The 23,340-nt window shown below is 36.5% G+C and overlaps 1 protein-coding gene across 1 annotated transcript in view; it reads left to right on the forward strand.

Moving 5' to 3' along the window:
- RYR2 (ryanodine receptor 2) overlaps positions 1-23,340 on the forward strand; it is a 731,966-nt gene that overhangs the window by 274,783 nt on the left and 433,843 nt on the right. Inside the window, exon 3 of the mRNA XM_078077755.1 lies at positions 2,885-2,989. Within this exon, the coding sequence (XP_077933881.1) occupies positions 2,885-2,989 (105 nt within the window). The remainder of the gene's footprint in view (positions 1-2,884; positions 2,990-23,340) is intronic.

Here is a 23,340-nt window from a genome sequence, read left to right on the forward strand (position 1 = left end):
CTGTAAAAGGTCACAAGTTAGGGTAATGATTCTGTTGCCTAAAATAACCAGACTATTTTTCTTTAGAGCAAAACAAAACAGATGATCCTAGAGAGCTCTGATGTATTGTTTCATATTTTCCTAAAAGGGGTACACAACATTTTCTTCCTGCTCAGCTTTTCTATTACATCTGTGTGTATTTTTAGGAGGAGAAGGGCAAAGTGAGAGGGAGAAGAGGAAGGATGGGTCAGAAGAAAGTGCGTTGAGTCTCTGACGGACAGAGAGTTGCCTCTCTGGATTGTTTGTTTACTCTTGCTAACTCCCACTGTCTGGAAGAATATCTTGTAACAGGCATGTCAGTCTGTGGCAAAATGAAATTGGTGTGGCAGGATTAATTCATTCCAAATCCATGTGGTTTTCAAGGATCTTTAAAATAAATGCAAGCTGGTATAGAGATCCATATTTTAACATTTTGAGCAAAGTGAAGCATGAAACAATCGAAATACATCCAGGATATAAACTTTACCAAAAATGACCTTTTCTTGAAAATACTAGAACATTTTGGATATTATGAACAGGGGCATAATTATTGATTTGTGTTTTCAAACACTATTTCTCCAAAGTAGAATCCATTTAAGAATCAGTTTTAAAAAAATGAGTGGTACTTCATTAGTTGCCAAAGAAAGAAATGACAATATACAAAACTAAGGTTAGTGGCTCCCTTATTTTGAGTTCTTGTTATGTTCTTGACACTGTGATAAGCTCTTGACTTACATTATCTCATTTATGTTTCTCTACGGGGATGGTATAGTTATTATAATTACTATATCATTTTCCAGGGAAGGAAACCAAAAATAAGAAAAGTTAGCAGGTATTAAGTGGTGAGGCCAGGATTATTGCTTAGGTAACTGTTTATAGAATCCAAGTTCTTAACTGTTACATTATAGTCATTCTGAAGTAATTAATGGATACAGGTCTGAAATCAGTCTGGTGGTGCCCTGGGAACAGTTCTCATAGATTCCTGAGAGCTATGTGTTACATATTTAGGAATTTTGTGAGCTGATGTATAAACTTTGACTTTGAAATCAGCAGTTATTATTTTTGTCACAGAAATGGGCAAATGCTACAAATCAGGGCATTTTTTTTTTTTTTTTGAGGAATTGGTTCACTAGCGTACCATTTAATAATACAGGATTCTACTAGCACTGTTTGAGTATAGCTTCCAAACCCTCACATTTTAAATGGATAAGATCAGAATAAATGCTTTGAGTATCAGATTTTTTACCCCGTAGCATTTGTCTTGGTTTGATAAATTGTAATTAATATAGTTAGAACTGAGAAAATTAAATTTAAAAGAATTTATTCCTAAATGTCAAAGTAGAAGAGAGGTTCTTTCCTAGCTTCCAGTCCTCTGTCTGAGGATTTTGGAAAAAAAAGTTCTTGTCTGGCTGACTGCAGATTATGAAGGCGGTAGCTGTGCCCAGATCTGGGAGTTTATTTTGACGACTAGCTGAGATAGTCTGAGGAGGAATGGAAAGACATTTGGCTGGGGTCACAGAAACCCATGACAGGAGGATGGAGGATTCCAGCGAGGGAAGGTTCATTTAAAAAAAAAACAAAGCAGAACAAAACATGGGTGCCAGGAAGGTTTGTGGGGTATGAGTAACCCCAGTGGCCAAGATGACATGTTCCTTTCCTCCACAAAAGAATTTTAATTCTGGAACTCTAGCTCTTCATCTTGCCTTGAAACCATAAAGCATCATTGTCTGCTGATAAGAATCATTTTAGTGGTAGTGGTTCAATTTAATAAATACTTAAACATTGAAAATTGTAATTTTGATACATTATATCAGGTTATCAAATTTATCCTCCTAATGTTCTTTTTATGAAGACGATATTGTCTCACTTACATTTAGTGTTTAATGTATTTATAATGTTCTTCTGTTAAGAAAATCCTCCTTTGAGCATCTTCCCAGACCCAGTTGGATTGCCTGCTGGATCCTGCTTATCGAAAGCAAAAGCCTGCATGCATGATAATGTACTTGTTCCTGATTGGGGTAGTTCTAACTCACCAGGTAGTTCTTACCCTGTTTCCTTCACCACCTTGATAGTTACCTTTTGGGATTTTCAGAATTTATGGGGTTATTGATTGGAGTGGAAGTTTCAAAGGAAGGAAAGAGGAGGGGAAAAGTATGATTGAGAAAAACAATACATACATACATACACCCATCCATCCATCCATCCATCCCAGGACAGAGCAGAAAATCATATTGCCACAACTCAAGTTAGAGGCCAAATATGTATCCTACTTGAGTAAAACAAAGTAATTGTTTTCTTTCTGGATGAAGAGAAGCCTGTGTAAAAGGTTTTTTTGTACGAATTCAATTTTCTATTTATTAACTTCAATATTAGTTTGAGGCAAGTATTTTTCTATTCTTTATATTTTTTTAATGAGCTGGCTGCATGGTAGATTAGAACTGAATGCTTGAGAGTCCAAGAAATCTGGCTTTTTAATACTGCCTTGAAAAATTTAGTTATTGTGACTTTGGGAAAGTAACCTAACTTCTCTGTTTTCTTGTCCGTACAATGATAGTAATAATCCTTATAGACAACCACAGGAGGTACTGATAAAGCTCTGAGTGCAATGCCTAGGAGAGTAGGCACTCAATAAATGGTTAGCTATCGTTTCAGCTATCGTTATCCATAAATTCAAAAATGGATTAAAACGTGTGAGCAGAATAGATAATGTATTTTGATGATTTAGGAGCTGCTATTAGAGAGTTGACAAGTACTCTTTTTCTTCTATGAATGAAACTGATATATAATAAGGTAAATTGGGTCTGGTTGCTTGATGATGGTGGTGGTGGCAGCAGCAATGATGGTATCTTTTCCTCTTTCCACACAGAATGTTCCCCCAGACCTCTCCATCTGCACCTTTGTGCTGGAACAGTCTCTCTCTGTCCGGGCCCTGCAGGAAATGCTGGCTAACACGGTGGAGAAGTCAGAAGGGGCAAGTACTTAATTTATGTATACTTGTAGTATTTTAATGAACTCATTGACTTGTATGAATGGTTTCGTTCATAGGTGTTGGAGGTTTTCTTTTTGCTGAAATTAAGTCAATGCATTTTACTTGTGATTTCCTTAAGTTTGACTTTCTGCTTTGTCCAGCAGACCTGTGATATCTTAAAGAACTTAAAAAAAAAAAAAATCCAGCCTCAAGGTGATGTGTGTCATGGAACCTCATGCTTATGTCTGTGGTTTAAAACAGAATCTTTCTTGGAGCAATTTGTGTGTTTTCTTACGTTTTCAGAGCTGTTATTGTTACTATTTTAATTAATTGCTTTATGCATGGCTATTTGTCATTAACCTTTATTTCATTTTCAAATGCCTCTAACCATGTGACTATGTTCTAAAAGCTTCTTTATGGCAAGTAAAATTTCATGGCACTCATATATTTTAAGTAATAAAATTACGGCAATATGGCTTTAATCAATTATAGTTTTGCAAACATCTGAGAGTTTTCTTCTGAAGATTGAAATTCTTATTTTGTCCCCTGATGACGACATTTTTCTTTGAAATCTGATTTGGTAATCTAAATTTTTTCCATGCTATAACTTGATATACCTGATTTCTGGGCTACTTTTGTTCTTAACCAATTCATTAAGGTTTAGAATTAAGCAGAGGATGGATGACCAAATTTTGGTTTCTTTTGTTTGCTTATTTTTTGTACTATAATTACTGTAGTGTACGTTTTAAATGAAACTTAAAATTTTCTCTTACCATTATTGCTCTATGTTTTACTGTTACGGTTTTTAATCATTGTTCCAGTTTCGATAAGTAAGAGCATTGAAAAATAACACGTAGTTCCACAGAAAATGAGTGATCAATTAGGATGTAACGTATTTTCATTAGCCTTGTAATTTTGAAAGATTTAGTTTCACACAAAATTTAATTGGTTTCTGCATTAATTCTAAATTCATTTTAAATGTTAATAGTACACTAGTAAGTATCAAGGAGAAACTTTAGTGACTTTTATTTGATATTAGAATAACAACTTCTTTTATGAAAGATCCAAATATATGTGTTTTAACTTTTCAAGTTGATTTTTGGTTACAAAAAGTTTGAAATTACTGTATTAAACTATATAAAATGTTTTTTTAAAAAATTTCTGTTCTTTAATGCAAAACTTTTAGAATAGGCTTAAATAGAAGTGAAACATTTCTCAGTTCAACTAGTCGTGTTTCTACCTGGAATAACCTCTTCTGATTTTTAAACATTACTGAGGCATGTCAGCTTTGAAATTCAAATCTGTTTTTACAAGGAAAAATCTTTTTCTTTGTAAAAAAAAAGATTTGTGCTGGAACACAAAAATATTTTCTTTTGCCTAAGCATCCAGGAAAGTATGTATTGTCATTTTACTTTGTAGATACCAGCTTGTGGATGAAGTGGACATAAATTTAATTTTTATATTGCTAAGCTAATTTTTCTAAATTTAGTGTCTTTGAAAAGATGTTTTATCCCCCTAAAATCATGGGGTTGACCTAGGCAAGCTCTAAATTTTCTGTGTGTCTAGGAAGTGTTAGAAATACGGTTTTAGGAGTTATGCTTTTAAGGTATTTATTAGAATTTCTGCACCCTCTCCCTAATATTCTTATTTAGCTATATTTTATTTTGAACTGGTCCCCATCTACAGGTTCTGTCAGTTTCTAAAGTGCCAGTTTATGTGATGTGTGGAACACCATGTTTTAAAGCTCAGCATAGCTACCGTAAGGCATTAATTAGAAAATGTCAGTTGAGAAGAATCTGCTACAGGGAAGGGACATCTTTCATTGAGCTGAATGTCACTTTTAGATGAGTAACTTTTAAGAGGAAACCGCTGTCCAGTAGCTCAAGGGGATCCTATATTTTGGGGAAGGAAAGATACTCTCCTAGATCACAGAGGAGTTTCGATCATACCCTGAAATGATACTCAAAATACTGAACAACTTTGGTACAGGTGTCAATTACTCAGAGTGGATCTCAGCTATAATGCTAAGGAGGCTAAGTCCTGAGAGATTTGGGGCTGGTCCCAGGGATGTGGGGGTACCCTGGAGTAGCCCTGCGGTGGTCAGAGTTAGGGAACGCTTGGGATTTGGGGCCATGACCATTTACCAAGAAGGAGAGAAGTTCTCCACCTTAGCAACCATCTTAATTGTAATAGTGTAAGCTGGCTAAGCATGTCTGATTATAGGCTATAGTGGATGCTTTTGGCACTTGTAGGAGTCAAGTCTTTTGGACTTTATTAGGTATCCATACCCTCATAACTAACTAGTTCTGCTTTGAATTCATTATAGGAACCTATGGCAACCTTGACGTATGTCAAGCAAATTGTCATCTCCAACTTAATAAACTGTGGACAGTAGATTTGCTTAAAGAAAGATCCACTTTTACTAGGAGGAAGTATATCAACAGAGTAATGCCGATTTTCATGAAATCATTTTTTTTTCCTTACAAATCACCGGTGTATCGAAAAGAACCTCACGTATTATCTGATTCCCTAACTCATTCATAATCAACTTTATTTACAAAGCCTTGTCCTTTTTTAAAAAAGTAATTCTTTCTAAATTCTTTGTGTAATTCAGTAAATTGCATTAATACTATTTAATGTCCAAAATGTTGTCATATGCACATTAACAATACGAACACACTTGATGATGATAAGGAAAAAAATTCCATCTAGAACTGTGCCTTTTCTTTTTGTGGTTAACCTGTTTTGCTCATGTTCTTGGGTCTTTTTGAAGAAATGCATGGTTTTCATAAAGCTTTAGGAAAGTAGTGAGAAATTCCCAGCATCACTTGTGCCAAAACAAATCAAGAAAATTACTGATAACAGAAAGATATGTGTAAGATGAAACAAGGAAAATATTACCTAATTTATGAAGTTTTGATTCCATAAAGTTGCTTATTGTGACCATTAGTAGTAAAATAACTAATATGTTAGTGGCACAAAAGCATTCTGAAGGATTTTATCTAAAGGGATTTTCTAAAATACCTGTTTAATTAAAAAAATGTATAGTAAGACAGATCTAGATCATATGTATATATCCATTGAATATCATTTAGATTTTATTCTTATTCAAAGCATATCAATATTAGAGGCTAAGACCCATTTATCTGAGTAGCTGCTCTTAGAGCCTTTAGAATTTTGAGGGTGGAGATAATACACGTACAACAAGGAGAAAATGACCACTGGAGCAGTGCCTGTCCCTTGGGGTGAATTTCGCCTGGGCTTCTGTACATGGGCATCCTTGCTTCTGTTACTCCTGTCCTCTCCCTGGGTTTATGTGGTTCTGTGTAACTTGTCTGTTTGTGAACCCACATCTGTCTTTCTCTTCTCACTCTTCTGGTTGCTGGTTAGATAGCACAGGGCCAATAGCAGGGCTTTGTAGAATTAGAGAAATATTTTAGAATACCTGCTCTGCTGTGTATTCACTCTGTGGCTTTGGGGAAGGTAAGTCTTTATCATCAGGTTTGGTGATGACACATGTAGTCTGTTGCTCATATAGCATATATTTAACAGGGGCCATTATTATTATTCTACTTTTTTTCTCATCCCTGTATGTTCCATTGGTAGGACTGTTACTGATTTCTGACTGCCTTTTCCCTGGCCTTGGCGTAGTCCTCCTCTGCCATCTTGGCAGGTCCAGTCCTCTGTCCTCCTTCCTCCAACATCCCACCCTACTTCTGGCACATGGTTCTGCCAGTTTTTTTTTTTTTTTTAACAACATATAATGTACTATTTGTTTCAGGGGTACAGGTCTGTGATTCATCAGTCTTACACAATTCACAGTGCTTACCGTAGCACATACCCTCCCCAGTGTCCATCACCTAGCCACCCCATCCCTCCCACCACCCTCCACTCCAGCAACCCTCAGTTTGTTTCCTGAGATTAAGAGTCTCTTATGGTTTGTCTCCCTCTCTGGTTTCGTCTTGTTTCATTTTTCTCTCCTTTCCCCTATGATCCTCTGTTTTGTTTCTCAGATTCCTCATATCAGTGAGATCATGGTTCTCCCAGTTTAACGATGGCATAATTATGTTAAACTATAGAGTCACTGTTGTATTGAATAAAGTTTAATGATTTAGGTGATCTTATCCTTTGGGCTATTTTACTATATTTATGTTAATTCACAGACCTTTTGGATGAACACTTTCTCCACATGGTTGTATTTTTTTTTAAGGTCTAGTTTAAGGATTCCATTTCATAGGAGCACATTATGAAGTGAGAGGGCACATAGTGTAGTGGAAAGAACTTTGTTTTTGAAGTCCATGCAGTTTATTGAAAAGTCTTACTTTTTCAAATAATTTTAATAATTATCATTTGTTGAAAAGGCATTGCCTTTTTTTTTTTTTTTTAATGCCATGAGTGTATCAAGTGGCTTACTTGTATATTGTGTTTAGGAGACTGTGTTTTAAATTTGTAACATTGACTGGCCTTTCTGTCTTTTGGTTTAGTTGTTTCTGAAAGAATTATAAGACCCTATCTCTTGGATTTGCCTTGTGTCCACTTGACTCTATTGGTTCCTTGTTGTTTGAATTTTATAGCTTGAACCAAGAAAAATTACCTAATATTAAACCAGTATTTGCCCCTTCTATCCTGCTCTTTGGGGAAGTAGGTTGAAATTTATAATTTAGGTGATTATGATTGGTATCATTAATTAATTTATGTCCTATTTTCCTCATATTGTAGGTAATTGGTAGTTTACTATAATTTAAATTACAATAATACTTTAAATATCTATAACATTCAGAATGTAAAATATTAGGAATAAAATCATTCAGTTCTCATCATTCATTTATTTAGTATGAACTTTTTGAACATTTATAAGATATACTTTAGAAGGGTCTTTGGATAGAAAGATGAATAATAAGTGATTTTTGTCATTAGTGGGTCCACAGTCTAATGCAGGTATAGAAAAACAATTACAGTTTGGTGTGTATTACCATGTAAGTATATACACTTATAGCATAAGCGCAATGAAGGGATTGGGTATGTGGAACTTGTCATTCCTTTGAATTTTCTTTGGACTTTCTCCAATCATTTCTAAGACAAGTAGAAATAATACTAAAAGTATTAATATAAAAATTATTTTAAATTTTTCTCCAAAGAATAATTTGATCTCATTAGGCTATTTTTTTAGGATTCTAATAGAAAACCATACTTGATAGGAGGACAGTGCCTACATATCCAGAGATATTCTTAAAGTGGTTTTTATGTCTCAATTTACTAAAATGGTTTATTATTTTATATGAGATCCTAAGACTGTTTCATATTTTTAAATTATATACTGTTTGTAATTAAAGGTACAAGATACTACAGTGATTTAATTATCAATAAAAATATACATCAGACTCAGACATGTCCAGTTTTTATGAGAAATGAAGTTCTAGAAGGCAGAGTATTATTAATACAGCTGTGTCATTCTTCTAATAAAACCTCTGCCTTTTTGAAGCATGTACTCAGAATGTCAACGCATCAAGAAAGCCCCTGGCTAAATTTACTGGTAAGCGAGTCTTTTAAAAATACATTTTTTAAACACTGAAGCACCATAAATGAGTTTCCAAAAAGCACTTTTATCAAACAGCGAAGCACCAACTTCAGGCATGTGATTGCATTTAAGATCATTTTATATAAATACAAGAGCAGCAGATGAAGCAGGTCAAGAAGACCTGTGCAGATTTCAGAGCGGTGTGAAGCACATGGATTCTGGAACAAACTCATCGAGTTCAATTCTTGGTAATCTTAGGAAAGCTGCTTAATCTTTCTCTCCCTCAGTGTTTCATTTATAAAGAGAAATCGTAATATCTCCCTGATAGTGTTGATGTGAGACTCTCATAACTTACTGTAACTAACGTGTGCCAGCCAACCCCCGCACCCAGGAGACGCAACGGCTGTCACCATTATTCTCGGGATTTTTTGCCTGGCTTTGCTTGCACAAGCTCCTACCAGACCTGACTCTTCTGGAAGAAGAACTATAAACTTTGGGCCAAATCTTAAAATCAAAACAAATAACAGCAAACTTCCTAAATACCTGCAGGCTCTGGAGGGTTGGACAAAAGCAGGCAGATTCTGGAGAGGAGTCAGACTCGGAAAATGGGATCGATGTGGATGAGTTTCCTCATTTTTAAGGCTTTTAGCCTGACGGTGGACTAAAGTCAATGCTGTGTGGCAGCTCAGACTCTGAGAGAATACCCATCGTCTCCCTGGAGACAGAATTCGGGGCCTTGGGAAAGTCAAGGAATCATCTTGAAAAAGAGAAATCCAGAGATGGGGACCCCTAAATTCTGTGTATAAACTGCCTAGCCTCTTGCGGGTGCTTAAACCATGTGTGGGGGGCAGATGTCAATTCAGATGCCATTGCTAAGGATAATACTGGACTGAGATTTGTGCTGCCACCCAGCATCTTACGGTATGAGTTTCACCAAGTTAATTATCTGTTAAAACAAATCCCTCCACATTCTTCAGAAGTATATAGCAGAATCCAGAATCTTTTTTTTAAAAGATTTTATTCATTTATTTGAGAAAGAGAGAGAGAGAGTGAGTGAGGGGAGAGAGAGAGAGAGAGATCATGAGCAGGGGGGAAGGGTAGAGGGAGAAGCAGACTCCCGCTGAGCAGGGAGACCGATGTAGGACTCAGTCCCAGGACCCCGGGATCATGACCTGAGTGGAAGGCAGATGCTCAACCTACTGAACCACCCAGGTGCCCAGAATCCAGAATCTTAACAGCATTAAAAGACAGGATACAATCCACAATTGTTTGACAAGGAAAGAAACACGCAAATGTGATCCAATCTCAAGAGAAAAAACAACCAACAACAACCCTGAGATGATCTTACCAGACAAAAGTATAAAGAAGCTTATTATAACTATGTTCAATGAAATAAAAGATTCAAATACTTAGAAGAATTATTCGAAGAAACAAAATGGAATTTCTAGACCTGAAAACTACAGTATCTGGAAAGATCACATCGCTAGCATGTGGTATCACTGGGGTACAAATCCATGTCCTCTGGACTCTAAAGTCTTTGCTTTTCAGCTCTTTACTATGGAGTGTCCATGTAATAAAAGTAGTAGAGGAGCCTGAGGGGATATCACTATTAAAGCAGTAGGAAGAAGAGGAGAAGGAGCCTTTGGAAGGCTCTGGAAAGATGGTCTGAGAGATGAGGAAAACCGGGAGAGAGGGGTCACAGAAACCACATGTATTGGTTTCTATAGCTGCTTGTAAAAAAATTACCACAAACCAGATGGCTTAAGACACCATAAATTTATTATCCTACAGTTCTTGAAGTCAGAAGTCTAAAAATTAATCTCAGTGAGCTGCAATGAAGGTGTCAGCTGAACTACATTCCTTAGAGGAGCTCTGGGGAAGAATCTGTTTGCCTTGCCTTTTCTAGTTTACATTCTTGGTTTGTGGCCCATCCTCTATCTTCAAAATGAACTACATACTACCACGTAACATTCACAGATTCTGGGGATTAGGATGTGGATGTCTGTGGGGTACCATTATTCAGCCTACTACTTCTGTGATGTAGTTCGAAGATGTTGTTGACAAGATCAGATGAAGATCAGAGTAATCTAGTTGAATAAGGACTGAAAAGTGTACTTTCTTGTAAACCAATCAATGTTAATATCAGTCTGTCATATATATATATAATTGGTATCAACTCATAGATACACATTTAAAAGACTATTCTCTCAAGAGTTTTTTGAGTCTTCAGTATTTATTGGACATTCCAAAAGTGGATCTTAATGTTTCTTTTATATCCTTATTCTTCTGGTATTTTGGTATATGCCCAGTGGCACTGCATGTTAAAGACATTTGTTCAAGTTCTTGGGCAGATCAGAAATTAAAAGAGTTAATGTTCTGTCTACCCTGGTTGAGTTTTATTTCCATGTTGATTTTTTTTTTTTTTTTCATTTGCTTTCCTTCTCATTAAAGTGAATTGGGATAGTGTGGTGGGAAGATGAAGGGTTAAATAACCTTGCTTGTGATTCATGTAATATAGATTATGTTCTGTACATTATTAAAAGTAAGTTTCTCAGATGGCTGAGCTAATGACTCACTGGAAAAAAGTGAAGTTAACTTAAACACATGATGTTGTTCATCCATTTTTAAGTATGTTACTGCTCTGCATGTCCTAAGTTTCCGTTAAAATACAGAATCAAATGATTAATATTACACTTTTAAATATCATAGCAGTAGATTCCTGACTCTGAAGAGACTGGAGCCAAAGACTGAAGTAGGGATACTTTTAATAAAAAGAATACCATACTCACAATTTTTATTTTTGCTTCAGCAAGATGCCTGGCTGGAATATGGTTGGGAATAAATAAATTTTATAAATATAAATATGGATACATATATATGTCCTCATTTGTTTATTGCTTGATTAATGATATGTTAAAAGTAACTTCTTTGGCATTAGCTGTAGCAACTTTTTTCTAGACATGTCTCCTGAGGCAAGGGGAACAAAAACAAAAATAAACTTTTGGGAGCACATCAAAATAAAAAGCTTCTGCACAATCAACAAACAACAGTCAGCGAAACTAAAGGGCAACCTACGGAATGGGAAAAGATGTTTGCAAATGACATATCTGATAAAGGGCTAGTATCCAAAATATATAAAGAACTTAACCCAAAAACCAAATAATCCAAAAAAATGGGCAGAAAACGTGAACATGTTTTCTACAAAGAAATCATACCAATGGGCAATAGACACATGAAAAGATGCTCACATCACTCATCAGGGAAACACAAATCAAAACTACAACGAGATATCAACTCACGCCTGTCAAATAGCTAAAATCAGCAACACAGGAAACAACAGGTGTTGGCAAAGATGTGGAGAAAAAGGGACCACTGTGCCCTGTTGGTGGGAATGCAAACTGGTGCAGCCACTGTGGGAAACAGTATGGAGGTTTCTCAAAAGGTGAAAAATAGAACTACCTTATGATCCAGTAATCACACTACTGGGTATTTACTCAAAGAATACAAAAACACTAATTCTAAAGGGATACATGCACCCCTATGTTTATAGCAACATTATTTACAAAAGCCAAGATTTGGAAACAGCCCAAGTGTCCATTGATAGACGAATCAATAAAGAAGATGTAGTGTGTGTGTGTGTGTGTGTGTGTGTGTATAGATGCGATGGAATATTACTCAGCCATAAAAAAGAATGAAATCTTGCCATTTGCAGCAACATGGATGGACCTTGAGGACATTATGCTAAGTGAAATAAGTCCGACAGAGAGAAATACTGTATGACTTCACTTATATGTGGAATCTACAAAAACAAAATAAAAACAAACTCATAGAAAAAGAGATCAGATTTGTAGTTACCAGAGGTGGGATGAGGGAGAATTGGAGGACAGGGGGAGGTCAAAAGATAACTTCCAGTTATAAGATGAATGGTTCTCGTGCTGTCATGTGCGGCATGACGCCTATAGTTAGCCTTTACTGTGTGCTGTATAGGAGAGTTGTCAAGAGAGTAAATCCTAAGGATGCTTATCACAAGGAAATGTGTTTTTCTTTTTTTACTTTCTTTTTGCATTGTATCTATACTGATGGTGGATGCTAACTAAACTTATTGCAATAATCATTTCATAATGTGTGTAAATCAAACCATTATGCTGAACATCTTAAGCTTATATTACAGTGATGTGTATCAATTATATCTCAAAGCTGGGGGAAAACACATAATTAGTGCCTGCCATGCATGCGATATAAAATACACTTAAATTTCAGTTCAAATTTAAACTCCAGAACCATTTCAATCTTTCATTCTCATAATAGTAATATAGCAGAGTACTGAATGCAAATATTCGCTTCATAATCCTCCTTTGCCCTGAAGACAACCATTGCTAAAAGATTGGTTTATATCCATCTAGAGCGTCATGTACAAAAATATTTTTACATAAACAGGATTATATTACAGACTGTTGTGTCCTCTTTCACAACTTAATCATATATGGTTTAAAAAAAAATGACATAAAATATCCAAAGGCAGATAATCTAATTTTAATTGATCAGGGCTCTGGCTCGGGTTTTCTGTAGTTCTCTTCACTCTGTTCTCTCTGTTTGCTTAGTTCCTAGGCTAGTTTCCCTGTGATTACAACAGGACTGTAGCAATTTCAGGGATGATCTCTAAATTCAACATCTTCCATAGGCATGAAAAAGCGCTGACTTTCTGTGTTTTTTTGTTAATGAGAGTAAAGAAACCTCCTAGTAGAATTTCCCTCATGCACATTGTTACATGCTTATGACTGTTATTTATTGGGGGAAATGTGGTCAACAACTGGCTCAGAGCATGGGGAGGGAGAGAAGAAAGGTACATCTACAAAATTAGGTTCTTTTTTTTGGAAGAAGGAAGACATTTGTATGTGTAAGTGAACGTTGGATCCTTTCTAACATCGTTTGCTACAGTACAAAGCAGACACGGAGTTAGCATCCTTATGTCTTAATTGGAACTATTTATTTGTATTTGAGATTCTCCAGGTTCTTGAGCCAGACTAGGTCTAACAAGTTAGATCCTTATCTAGAAAAAGGTCAAAGTCTATGCTTCAGTTGTCTCCACAGCTGAGAAATGGAAAAGCCATATCCCTTTTCTGCCCAACTGATTCAAGCAGCATTCATTCCACAAAAGTCTGTTGAGTTGCTGTTGTGAATTCTGGGCTGGAGCTACAGAGGTAAATAAGAAGGAATCTTTGCTCTTGAGAAGTTTAGTGATCTAATTGTGAAGAGAAACTTTTCTCAGAGTACAGAGGAAGGGGCTTCTGATAACTTACCAGCACTATTCCCCCTGTATCTAGTCCTATATCACATCGTAAATGGCTGATGTCCTCAATCGGTAAAAACTGTGAAAAGCTTAATGGATTAGTCTGTTTATATTTCAGACAATTTGATGTTATTATTTATATCGAAACAGCAATTCCCAAATATCTACTATAACTTAACATTTTCTTTCCAGAGGCTGATTTCTGTTTTATCTTGCTGTTCAGGAACATCCTTGGTAAAGCACAAATACTGCTCTGGGAATGGAGTTATAATGCAGATACATTAACAGATTACTAACTTGAAGTGGTCCTCCACCAGCATCTTGTCTAAAGCCTCTGTACATAGCCTTGTACCTGTCTTTCATCTGTGAACTTGGTGCGATGATTTAAAAGATGAATATGATTATAATCTCCTGAAGGGCATATAGCTGAAAGTATTCACTGAGCAACCATTATTTATCTACTGCTTATGTGAATGTGGATGTTTGTCTGTGGTTAAAATGCGCATCTCCTTTTAGTAGACGTTGTCTGTTTTATGGTCTTTCCGAATCCAGAAGGACTACTTTCTACTCTGAAGCTAAGGATACATGTATTTCTGTGTATTTGAATGATGTGGTTTCCAGGGACTCCGGCATCAAACTCAATAAGGAGGCCAATTTAATTCACATGTAATTTAATCACTGTGGTACAGTTATGCACTGTTTTAGATTATGAATCTTGAATGTATAGATTATTTTATTTGATTACTGTCAATTTGGGCATCTTCCTCAGATTTTTTTTTGTGTTCAAAATTTAAAAAAATATTTTGCACATGGAAATCTTTGATAACAAATGAATCAGATGGTAAATTTATGTGATAAACTATTCCTGAATTTACTAGTGATTTAAAGAGACTCATAACCTGTTGAGCCAACCGTCCCCTAATTTTTATTCTCTTAAAGTTCTACCTTATTTTCTTAAAACATTCTAGTCTTATTTGATAGAATACTTCTTTCTTTCACCACTGTTTATCAGATGGAATCACCCATTACTCCTCTCCTTCCCTAACTAGTCCTTCTCCTTAGCTTGCTTGAGTTTTCCCCAAAGCACTCTTACCTTTTGACATACTATGTCCTTCTGTTTTTATTTTTCATTTCTCTTGTTTTTCAAGACCACCTCTCCCCATTAGAGCGTAAACCCCATGAGGGCCGGGCTTTCAGTCTGTTGTGATCACTCGCTCTACCACTAACACGCTTAATTCCTGCTTAATTCCTGCCGGTTTTCCTTTGTAATGTCCAAAGTGTCTCAGTCTGGGTGAGAATTTATGTGGCCATCCCCGGGCATGGTGCCTTTGTGAACCAGATAAAAGTTTTAGTACCTTTCCCCAGAGGAAAACACAGATAACATGCACACGTACAAAATCTCTCATGTAATTTCAGATGTGATGATTTATTTATTTATTTATTTATTTTTAAAGATTTTATTTATTTATTTGACAGGGAGAGACACAGCGAGAGAGGGAACACAAGCAGGGGGAGAGGGAGAGGGAGAAGCAGGCTTCCCGTAGAGCAGGGAGCCTGATGCGGGGCTTGATCCCAGGACCCTGGGATCCTGACCTGAGCCGAAGGCAGACGCTTAACAAGTGAGCCACCCAGGCGCCCCCAGATGTGACGATTTAAAAGGAAGCTACACAGCTACAGACACGCTCTCAGAAGCTATTCTGTTTTACAGTGAATCTCAGAGCTGTAAGGGAAAGACGAAGACCAGTGGGATCTGCATAACCTGAGGATTTGAGAGACCAGATGGAACACTGAAGCCAGGACTGGTGGTACAACCAGATGATGTTCATGTGGCTTCTGAGGTCATGGTGAGGCCAGCAGCTCTAAGACTTCATGGAGCTGTGGGCCCGTTCTCTACTGGACCAGAAAACCTCAGGACTAGAGTGCAGAAAGCAGCACCCCAGGGGTGCACAGAAAGGGCTCCATATCATAGCGTACCGATTCCCATAGTTCTGGAGAAAGTGAGCCTGACGCAAGACGGGAGGAACATATTGAAAGCATTGCATTATCTGACATGAGAGAAAAGTGTCCTGATGAGATTAGACAGTGCAAAGAGAAAGAAAAATGATAGCTCAGTAACAGAAGAAGCCACAGTGGGCCAGGAAAATCTAGCACTTTGTAGGCTGGAGTTAGTTGAATTTGTTCACCCTACAGATGAGTAACCATAGTCTGGGTTCTCTGCAGAGTAAATGGTGAGAGAGTCTGGAAGCCAGCGTTGTTTCTTCCAAGACAGGAGGACAGGATGTAAGTGGAACGTGTGCATTGCAAACACGAGGTAAATGCTTTTTTGCGGAGTTAAGGAATAAAAACAAGGTTTCGGAGTCAAAGATAAAAATGGGATTATCTGTACACGTCCATGGCCTGGAAATTTTGGTTTGTTTCTAACAGTTTACAGAATAGAAATGTTAGTGTGTATAACAATTATATGAGTAGGGAAATGAATTCTATCATTTATTTATTCATGAGCTCTAGTTGCTAAACCTCCAGGGTGGATTTGAGGAGGATGCCGTTAAGATATGTAAAGTTGGTTGATTTGTTTGCAGTTTCCCCATAAGGAGTTGTTGGTTCCTCTGAGAACGATTCAAATGTGGATTAGGAAGGAATCTGTGCACCTCCATAGGTCAAGCCAATCATTAGATCACCCTCCCGCTGTTTGGTCCAGGGTTGCTTTGATGATGTCCTCTTTCTAGGCCTTTGACTTGCGTATGACTGTTGTACAGCTGTGCCCTGTGCAGACTCTAATTTAATTGTTACTGGGTGACCTCAGTGTTTGTGAAGGAATGTAGGCTCTAGTTTTTCTTTGTCTCCCTTTCGTTAGTACCTTCTCCTGTCCATTCATTATCCAAACTGGACTCATTCCCTGAATATGCTCTATTTTCGGCAGATGCCATTTCTTGTATGCTTACCACACTCATGCCTCAACTTAGAATCCTGGGTCTTTCAGAAGTTCACCCCCCCTCCCCGGCCCAGTTCTATGCACATGTTCCAAGTGTCCTCTTCCTTGAACCCTTTCGTAAAGCTCCAGGCCAGCAGTAATATTTACGCTCACAGAGCAACCCCCATCATTGGGTTTTTACATTTGCTTACCCTTCTCTCATTTTATATTATGTAACAATTATTTGGTATATATTATATCCACTTTTTTATATTAAAATGTCTTTCACTTATTTTTTATAGAGCAGTTTTAGGTTTACAGAACATTGTTGAGAACATTTCCATACTCCGTGCACTCAATTCCTCTGTAATTATCGTCTTGCACTCGTGGGGTACATTTGTTACAATTGGTGAGCCACTGTTGATGCATCCTGATCACATAAAGGCCCACAGTTTACACTGGGGTTCACTTTTCATGCTGTAAATTCTATGAGTTTTGACAAAGGTTTGATGTCATGTATCCACCATGATTGTGTCATACAGAATGGTTTCACTGCCCTAAAAATCCCCTGTGTTTCTCCTGTTTTTCCTCCCCCAACCACTGGAAACCATTGATCTGTTACTATTTCCATAGTTTTGCCTTTTTCATAATTTCATGTAGTTGGAATCATACAGTACATAGTCTTTTCATACTAGTTCCTTTCACATAGCAATGTGTATTTGATATTCCTCCATGTCTTTTCCTAGCTTGATAGCTCATTTCTTTTTATTGCTGAATAGTATTCCATTGTATGGAGGCCCAACAGTTTATCCATTCACCTATTGAAGAACATCTGGTTCCTTCCAAGTTTTGGCAATTATGAATAAAATTGCTGTAAACTCATGTGCAGGTTTTCATGCAGACATAAGCTTCAAATTCCTTTGGGTGAATACTAAGGAATGTGATTGCTGCTGGATCACAATGTTAACGGTTGTATGTTTGTTTTTGTAAGAGACTTTCTTCCAAAGCGGCTACACCATGTTGCATTCCTACTAACAATGAATTAGAATTCCTGTTGCTCCACATTGCTGTTGTCAGTTTTTGGATTTTAGCCATTCTTACAGATGTGTAGTGCTGTCTCATTGTGACTTTAATTTGCAATACCCTGATGGCATACTATGTTGAGCATCTTTTCGTATGCTTATTTGCCATCTGATGTCGTCTTTGGTGAGGTGCCTATGAGATCTTCTGCCAAATTTTTAATTGGGCTGTTTATGTTTCTATTGTTGTGTTTTAAGAGAAATGCTCTCCCATTTATGGCTTGTCTTTCCATTTGGCTAACAGTATCTGTAACAGAGCAGAAGATTTAATTTTAACGAAGCCCAGCTTGTCAATTTTTTTTCTCATGGATCATGCTTTGGTGTTATTATCTAAAAAGTCATTGCAAAACCTAAGGTCATGCAGATTTTCACCTGTGTTATCTTCTAGGGGTTTTATTGTTTTATGTGGTACATTTAAGTATGTGATCCATTTTTAATTAATTTTTGCAAAGGGTTTAAGGTCTGTATCTAGATTCTTTTCTTTTTCCCACGAGGATGTCCAGTTTTTCCAGCATTATTTGGTAAAAAGACCATCCTTTTTTCATTGAATTACCTTTGACCCTTGGCCAAAGATCAGTTGACTGTATTTATGTGGGTCTGTTTCTGGGCTTTCTCTTCTGTTCTGGTGATCTCTTTGTCTGTTCTTTTGGCAGTCTCACACTGTCTTGATGACCGTAACTTTAGAGTAAGTCTTCATGTTGGATAGTGTCCATCTTCTTAATTTTTCTCCATCAATGTTGTGTTGGCTATTCTGGGTTTTTTTTGCATTCCCATATAAGCTTTAGAATCAGTTTGTCAGTATCCACAAAATAACTTGCTGGGATTTTCTTTGGAAATGCATTGAATTGTTTTGTTAGAATCAGTGTTTTCTTCTTTGCATCCTTCACTTTTTTTTTAAGATTTTATTTATTTATTTGTCAGAGAGAGCGAGAGCAGGAGCAGGGAGAGAGGCAGGGGGAGAAGCAGGCTCCACACTGAACCCGATGTGAGACTTGATCCCAGAGCCCTGGGATCATGACCTGACCCTAAGGCAGATGCTTAACCAACTGAGCCACCCAGGCATCCTGCCTCCCTCACTTCTTTATAGTAAATGAATCTGGAATTTATTAGCTTATTATATGGAGTTTATTATTACTCATAGTAGATTCATTTAGAGTTCATTTAAGGTTAGTATTTCAGTTGATTTTTTTTCCCCAATAGCTAAGCAAAAGTTCCATCATTGTTCAAGACTGATGATTCCCTTTCTTATTGATTGTGATGCTTTTTTAGTCATATATTAAATTCATACATTTCCAAATATGTTTCTCTAAATTAAATATTCTGTCATGCATGTCTGTCCATTATTATGCCCAAACAGCACTGATTTGATCACCGTATTTTGGAAATATTTTAATATTTAATAGGGAAAGTTCCACCTTGTTATTTTTTCCCCTCACAAATTGTTCACACTTTTCTTGATGATTTATTTTCCCAAATGAATTTACTTGTGGTATTTAATTGAACTTAGTTAATTCTCATGAGAACCTACCTGAAAGAGAGCCATTATAGTATTGGTTAGCACCTATCCATTTGAATTTGTTAACATTAAAGTTTATGCAAGAGCCATTTTGACATATTCTGTGCTTAAAGAGAAAGTAGGTGTTCCTGAGGATTTGGACAAATTCAGAAAGCAATTTAAGCAGTATTACAGGAACTGTTCCTTTTCTAAAATGGGAATAATTTAGGAAGCGGTAGATTTTAGTTCTCTATTACTTAGCTTAACTTTTAGAAGGAAAAAAAATTGCTTTCGAGTGGATTTTCTAAACTCTTTCCTGCAATTAAGTTAAATGTGTTAGTGTGAGAGATTGCCAAGTTGACTGTATTAAAGCTGTTTCATTGTTTCACAAACTTCCAAAAATATGAAGGTTCTGTCTGATTAATAAAAAAAAAATCAGAATAAAGCCAAGAAATTGGACTAACTCAGTGAATTTTACTGGACTTCATTTTTGTGACTTCATTTGCTTAATTAAGTTTATGATGAACTTTTTTTTTTTTTTCTTCAACTGATAGCAGAAAGGACTTTGGGGTCTCATGTGGTTTAAAATACAAACCACGTTCAATATTGAAGTATGGGGACATGCTTTTTTTTAAAATTATAATTTCCTCAGCATTAGCACCACATCTGTTCATTCTAATTTAATACTTTATATTTTCCATTTTAATATTACATGGCTCGCTCCTGAGAGCATTTTTTAAAAATTTTTAAAAATATTTTATTTATTTATTTGACAGAGAGAGACAGTGAGAGAGGGAACACAAGTAGGGGGAGTAGGAGAGGGAGAAGCAGGCTTCCTGTGGAGCAGGGAGCCTGATGCGGGGCTCGATCCCAGGACCCTGGGATCATGACCTGAGCCGAAGGCAGACGCTTAACAACTGAGCCACCCAGGTGCCCCTCCTGAGAGCATTTAGGTAAATACCTCAGTTTGCAATCCAGTGAATCTTCAATTCTGTTGTTTGTAAATATATATGAAAATTAAAAAGAAAACAGAAATAAAAAATACATCCTTGCTAACTGTTAAAACTAATAGTTACAGGGGAGAAAGTGAGTATAAAAATACCCAGCACAGTATCTGTGGTAGTAGGTTCTTAATAAGTATTAGTTTCTTTTCCCTTCCTGCTGCCAAAGGATAAACTCACTGCTTGTTGAAATGTAATTGACCTATCTATGTGACAATATTTTAATAAAAGTGTATAATGTGGATTTCTTTTAATTCCTTATTAAATGGCAGTTGGGTAACTTATTCAACAAATAACTAGGCACCAAGAAATCTGTTCTGTTTTGGGGAGGTGGGAGAAAGGGAACATGTAAACCAAAACAAAGTAGTGGTTTTTTTTTTTTTTAATTTAAATCCAATTGGCCAACATACAGTACATCATTAGTTTCAGATGTAGAGTTCAGTAATTCATCAGTTGCGTATAACACCCAGTGCTCATTATATCACGTGCCCTCCTTAATGCCCATCACCCAGTTACCCCATCCTCCCTCCCACCTCCTGTCCAGCAACCCTGTTTGTTTCCTAGAGTGAAGAATCTCTCATGGTTTGTCTCCCTCTCTGATTTCTTCCCATTCAGTTTTCCCTCTTTTACCCTATGGTCCTCTGTGCTATTTCTTATATTCCACATATGAGTGAAACCGCATGACAGTTGTCTTTATCTGATGGACTTATTTCACTTAGCATAATACCCTCTAGTTCCATCCATGTTGTTGCAAATGGCAAGATTTAATTTTTTTGATGGCTGAGTAGTATTCCATTGTGTGTGTATGTGTGTGTGTGTATGTATATATATATATATATATACACACATCACACATCTTCTTTATCCATTCATCTGTTGATGGACATCTGGGTTCTTTCCATAGTTTGGCTATTGTGGACATTGCTGCTATAAACATTGGGGTGCAGGTGCCCCTTCGGATCACTACATTTGTATCTTTGGGGTAAATACCCAGTAGTGCAATTGCTGGGTTGTAGGGTAGCTCTATTTTTAACGTCTTGAGGAACCTCCCTACTGTTTTCCAGAGTGGTTGCACCAGCTTCAATCCCACCAACAGTGTAGGAGGGTTCCCCTTTCTCCAAATCCTTGCCAACATTTGTTGTTTCCTGACTTGTTAATTTTAGCCATTGTGACTGGTGTGAGGTGGTATCTCATTGTGGTTTTGATTTGTATTTCCCTGATGGCGAGTGATGCAAAACAAAGTCATTTTAAGTTATTTTGGATTTTTACTGTTTGAGTCAGACTTGTTTGAAAAATTGGCGAAGAATTTCAGTAGTACCATTTCCAAATTGCAGTAGATCACTACTCTAGCTGTTGAATGGATAAGTAAATTATGATATATTCATACAATGGAAAATGGGAAAATGAATTACTACCACATGCGACAATGTGATGAATTTTATAAACCTAATGTCAGCTAAAGGAGCTAGATAAAAAGAGAACATACTCTATATTTTCAAAATAAGAAAAGGCAAAACTAATTAATAGTGATAGAATAATTGTTATCTTTAGGGAGGATGTGAAGGTAGCCTCTAGGTCGTAGTAGTATCCTATATTTAGATCTGGGTGCTGATTACATGGGTTTGTTTATGCAGTAAAATTTCAGCAAACTGTATACTCATGACTTACATATTTTTCCAAACTCATTATACTCATTAAAAACATGGCCTCTCCGAATCATAATTTACTTTAAAAAATCTAGATGACTTCATCATATTTTGAATCCTGGAACACAGTGTGCAAATTTTCATGTCCCCACCCCCTCCCTTGCAGTCTTAATAATAAACAGCCTGTGTGGTGGAGAATTATTGATAGGGTAGAACAGTTTTTTTCTTTTCACTTTTCTGTAATTTATTACTTAAAAAAATTTAACAGCATGGTAGTCGATTGTAGGTTTGCATTAAATATTATAATTACTTTTTTGTGTAATGTCTTGATATTAAAAACTATATATTCATGATGAATGTTTTAGTGTTGTGGTATAATTATTTAGAAAATGTATCTATGCAGAAAACCAAACATGCCTTGAACAACTGAAACTAAATAACATCTATGATGTTACAAGAATTTGGGGCACCTGGCTGGCTCAGTCCATAGAGCATCTCTCTTGATCTCAGGGTCGTGAGTTCAAGGCCACATTGGTCATGGAGCCTACTTAAAAAAAAAATTTCTAGGTGCATTTTACTTTTTCTTATTTTGATGTTAACACGTTGTATTGGGTGGCACTTACCAGAAGAAATAGGCTGTAGAGCAATTTCAAATTAAATGCGAATAAAATTTTGAAACAAAAGAGCCTGGGTGGTTCAGTCGGTTGGGTATCTGCCTTTGGCTCAGGTCATGATCCCAGGATCCTGGGATCATGCCTGGCATCAGGATCCCTGCTCGGTGGGGAGTCTGCTTCTCCCTTTCCCTCTGCCCCTCCCCTCTGCTCATGCACGCTTGCTTTCTTTCTCTCTCTCAAATAAATAAAAATCTTAAAAAAAAAAAAAAGAGAGAAAAAAAAAATGATGTGACTTGCATATGGTGTACCTAGTAGTGGCATGGGAGTATGGGGCTTTGAAGTCAGAGACCCAATTTCAGGTCAAGTTCCATTGTTTAGTAACTAAGTAACATTTTTTTCATTGCGTTCATAACATTTTTATATGTCCTTTGTTTCTTCATATTGTAAAATGCAGACAGTAAGATTACATGTAAAGCATTTAGTTCAAAGCGAGGTAACTACTTAGTGGGTGGCTTATAGATTTAATAGCAATAAAATTCTTCACCTTACACAGTAAAATGAGTTAAGCAATTTGGAAGAAGCAACCAATTTTTTAAGGTTATGGAGCAGTTCATGTTTATATGTCTTAAATGTATTAAAATATGAGTAGAGAAATAGAGATGTCATATGAATGTTCCATCTTTCATATAATGATATAATTTAGGATTAATTACTCTTGTATTATATTTTTAACTCCTGTCCTCTCTGCAAAATCAGGTTGGTATTTAAATTTTTTTTTATTATGTTAATCACCATACATT

The sequence above is a fragment of the Halichoerus grypus genome, chromosome 7 (genome assembly GCF_964656455.1).
Source record: "Halichoerus grypus chromosome 7, mHalGry1.hap1.1, whole genome shotgun sequence".
In the NCBI taxonomy this organism is placed as follows: Eukaryota; Metazoa; Chordata; class Mammalia; order Carnivora; family Phocidae; genus Halichoerus; species Halichoerus grypus.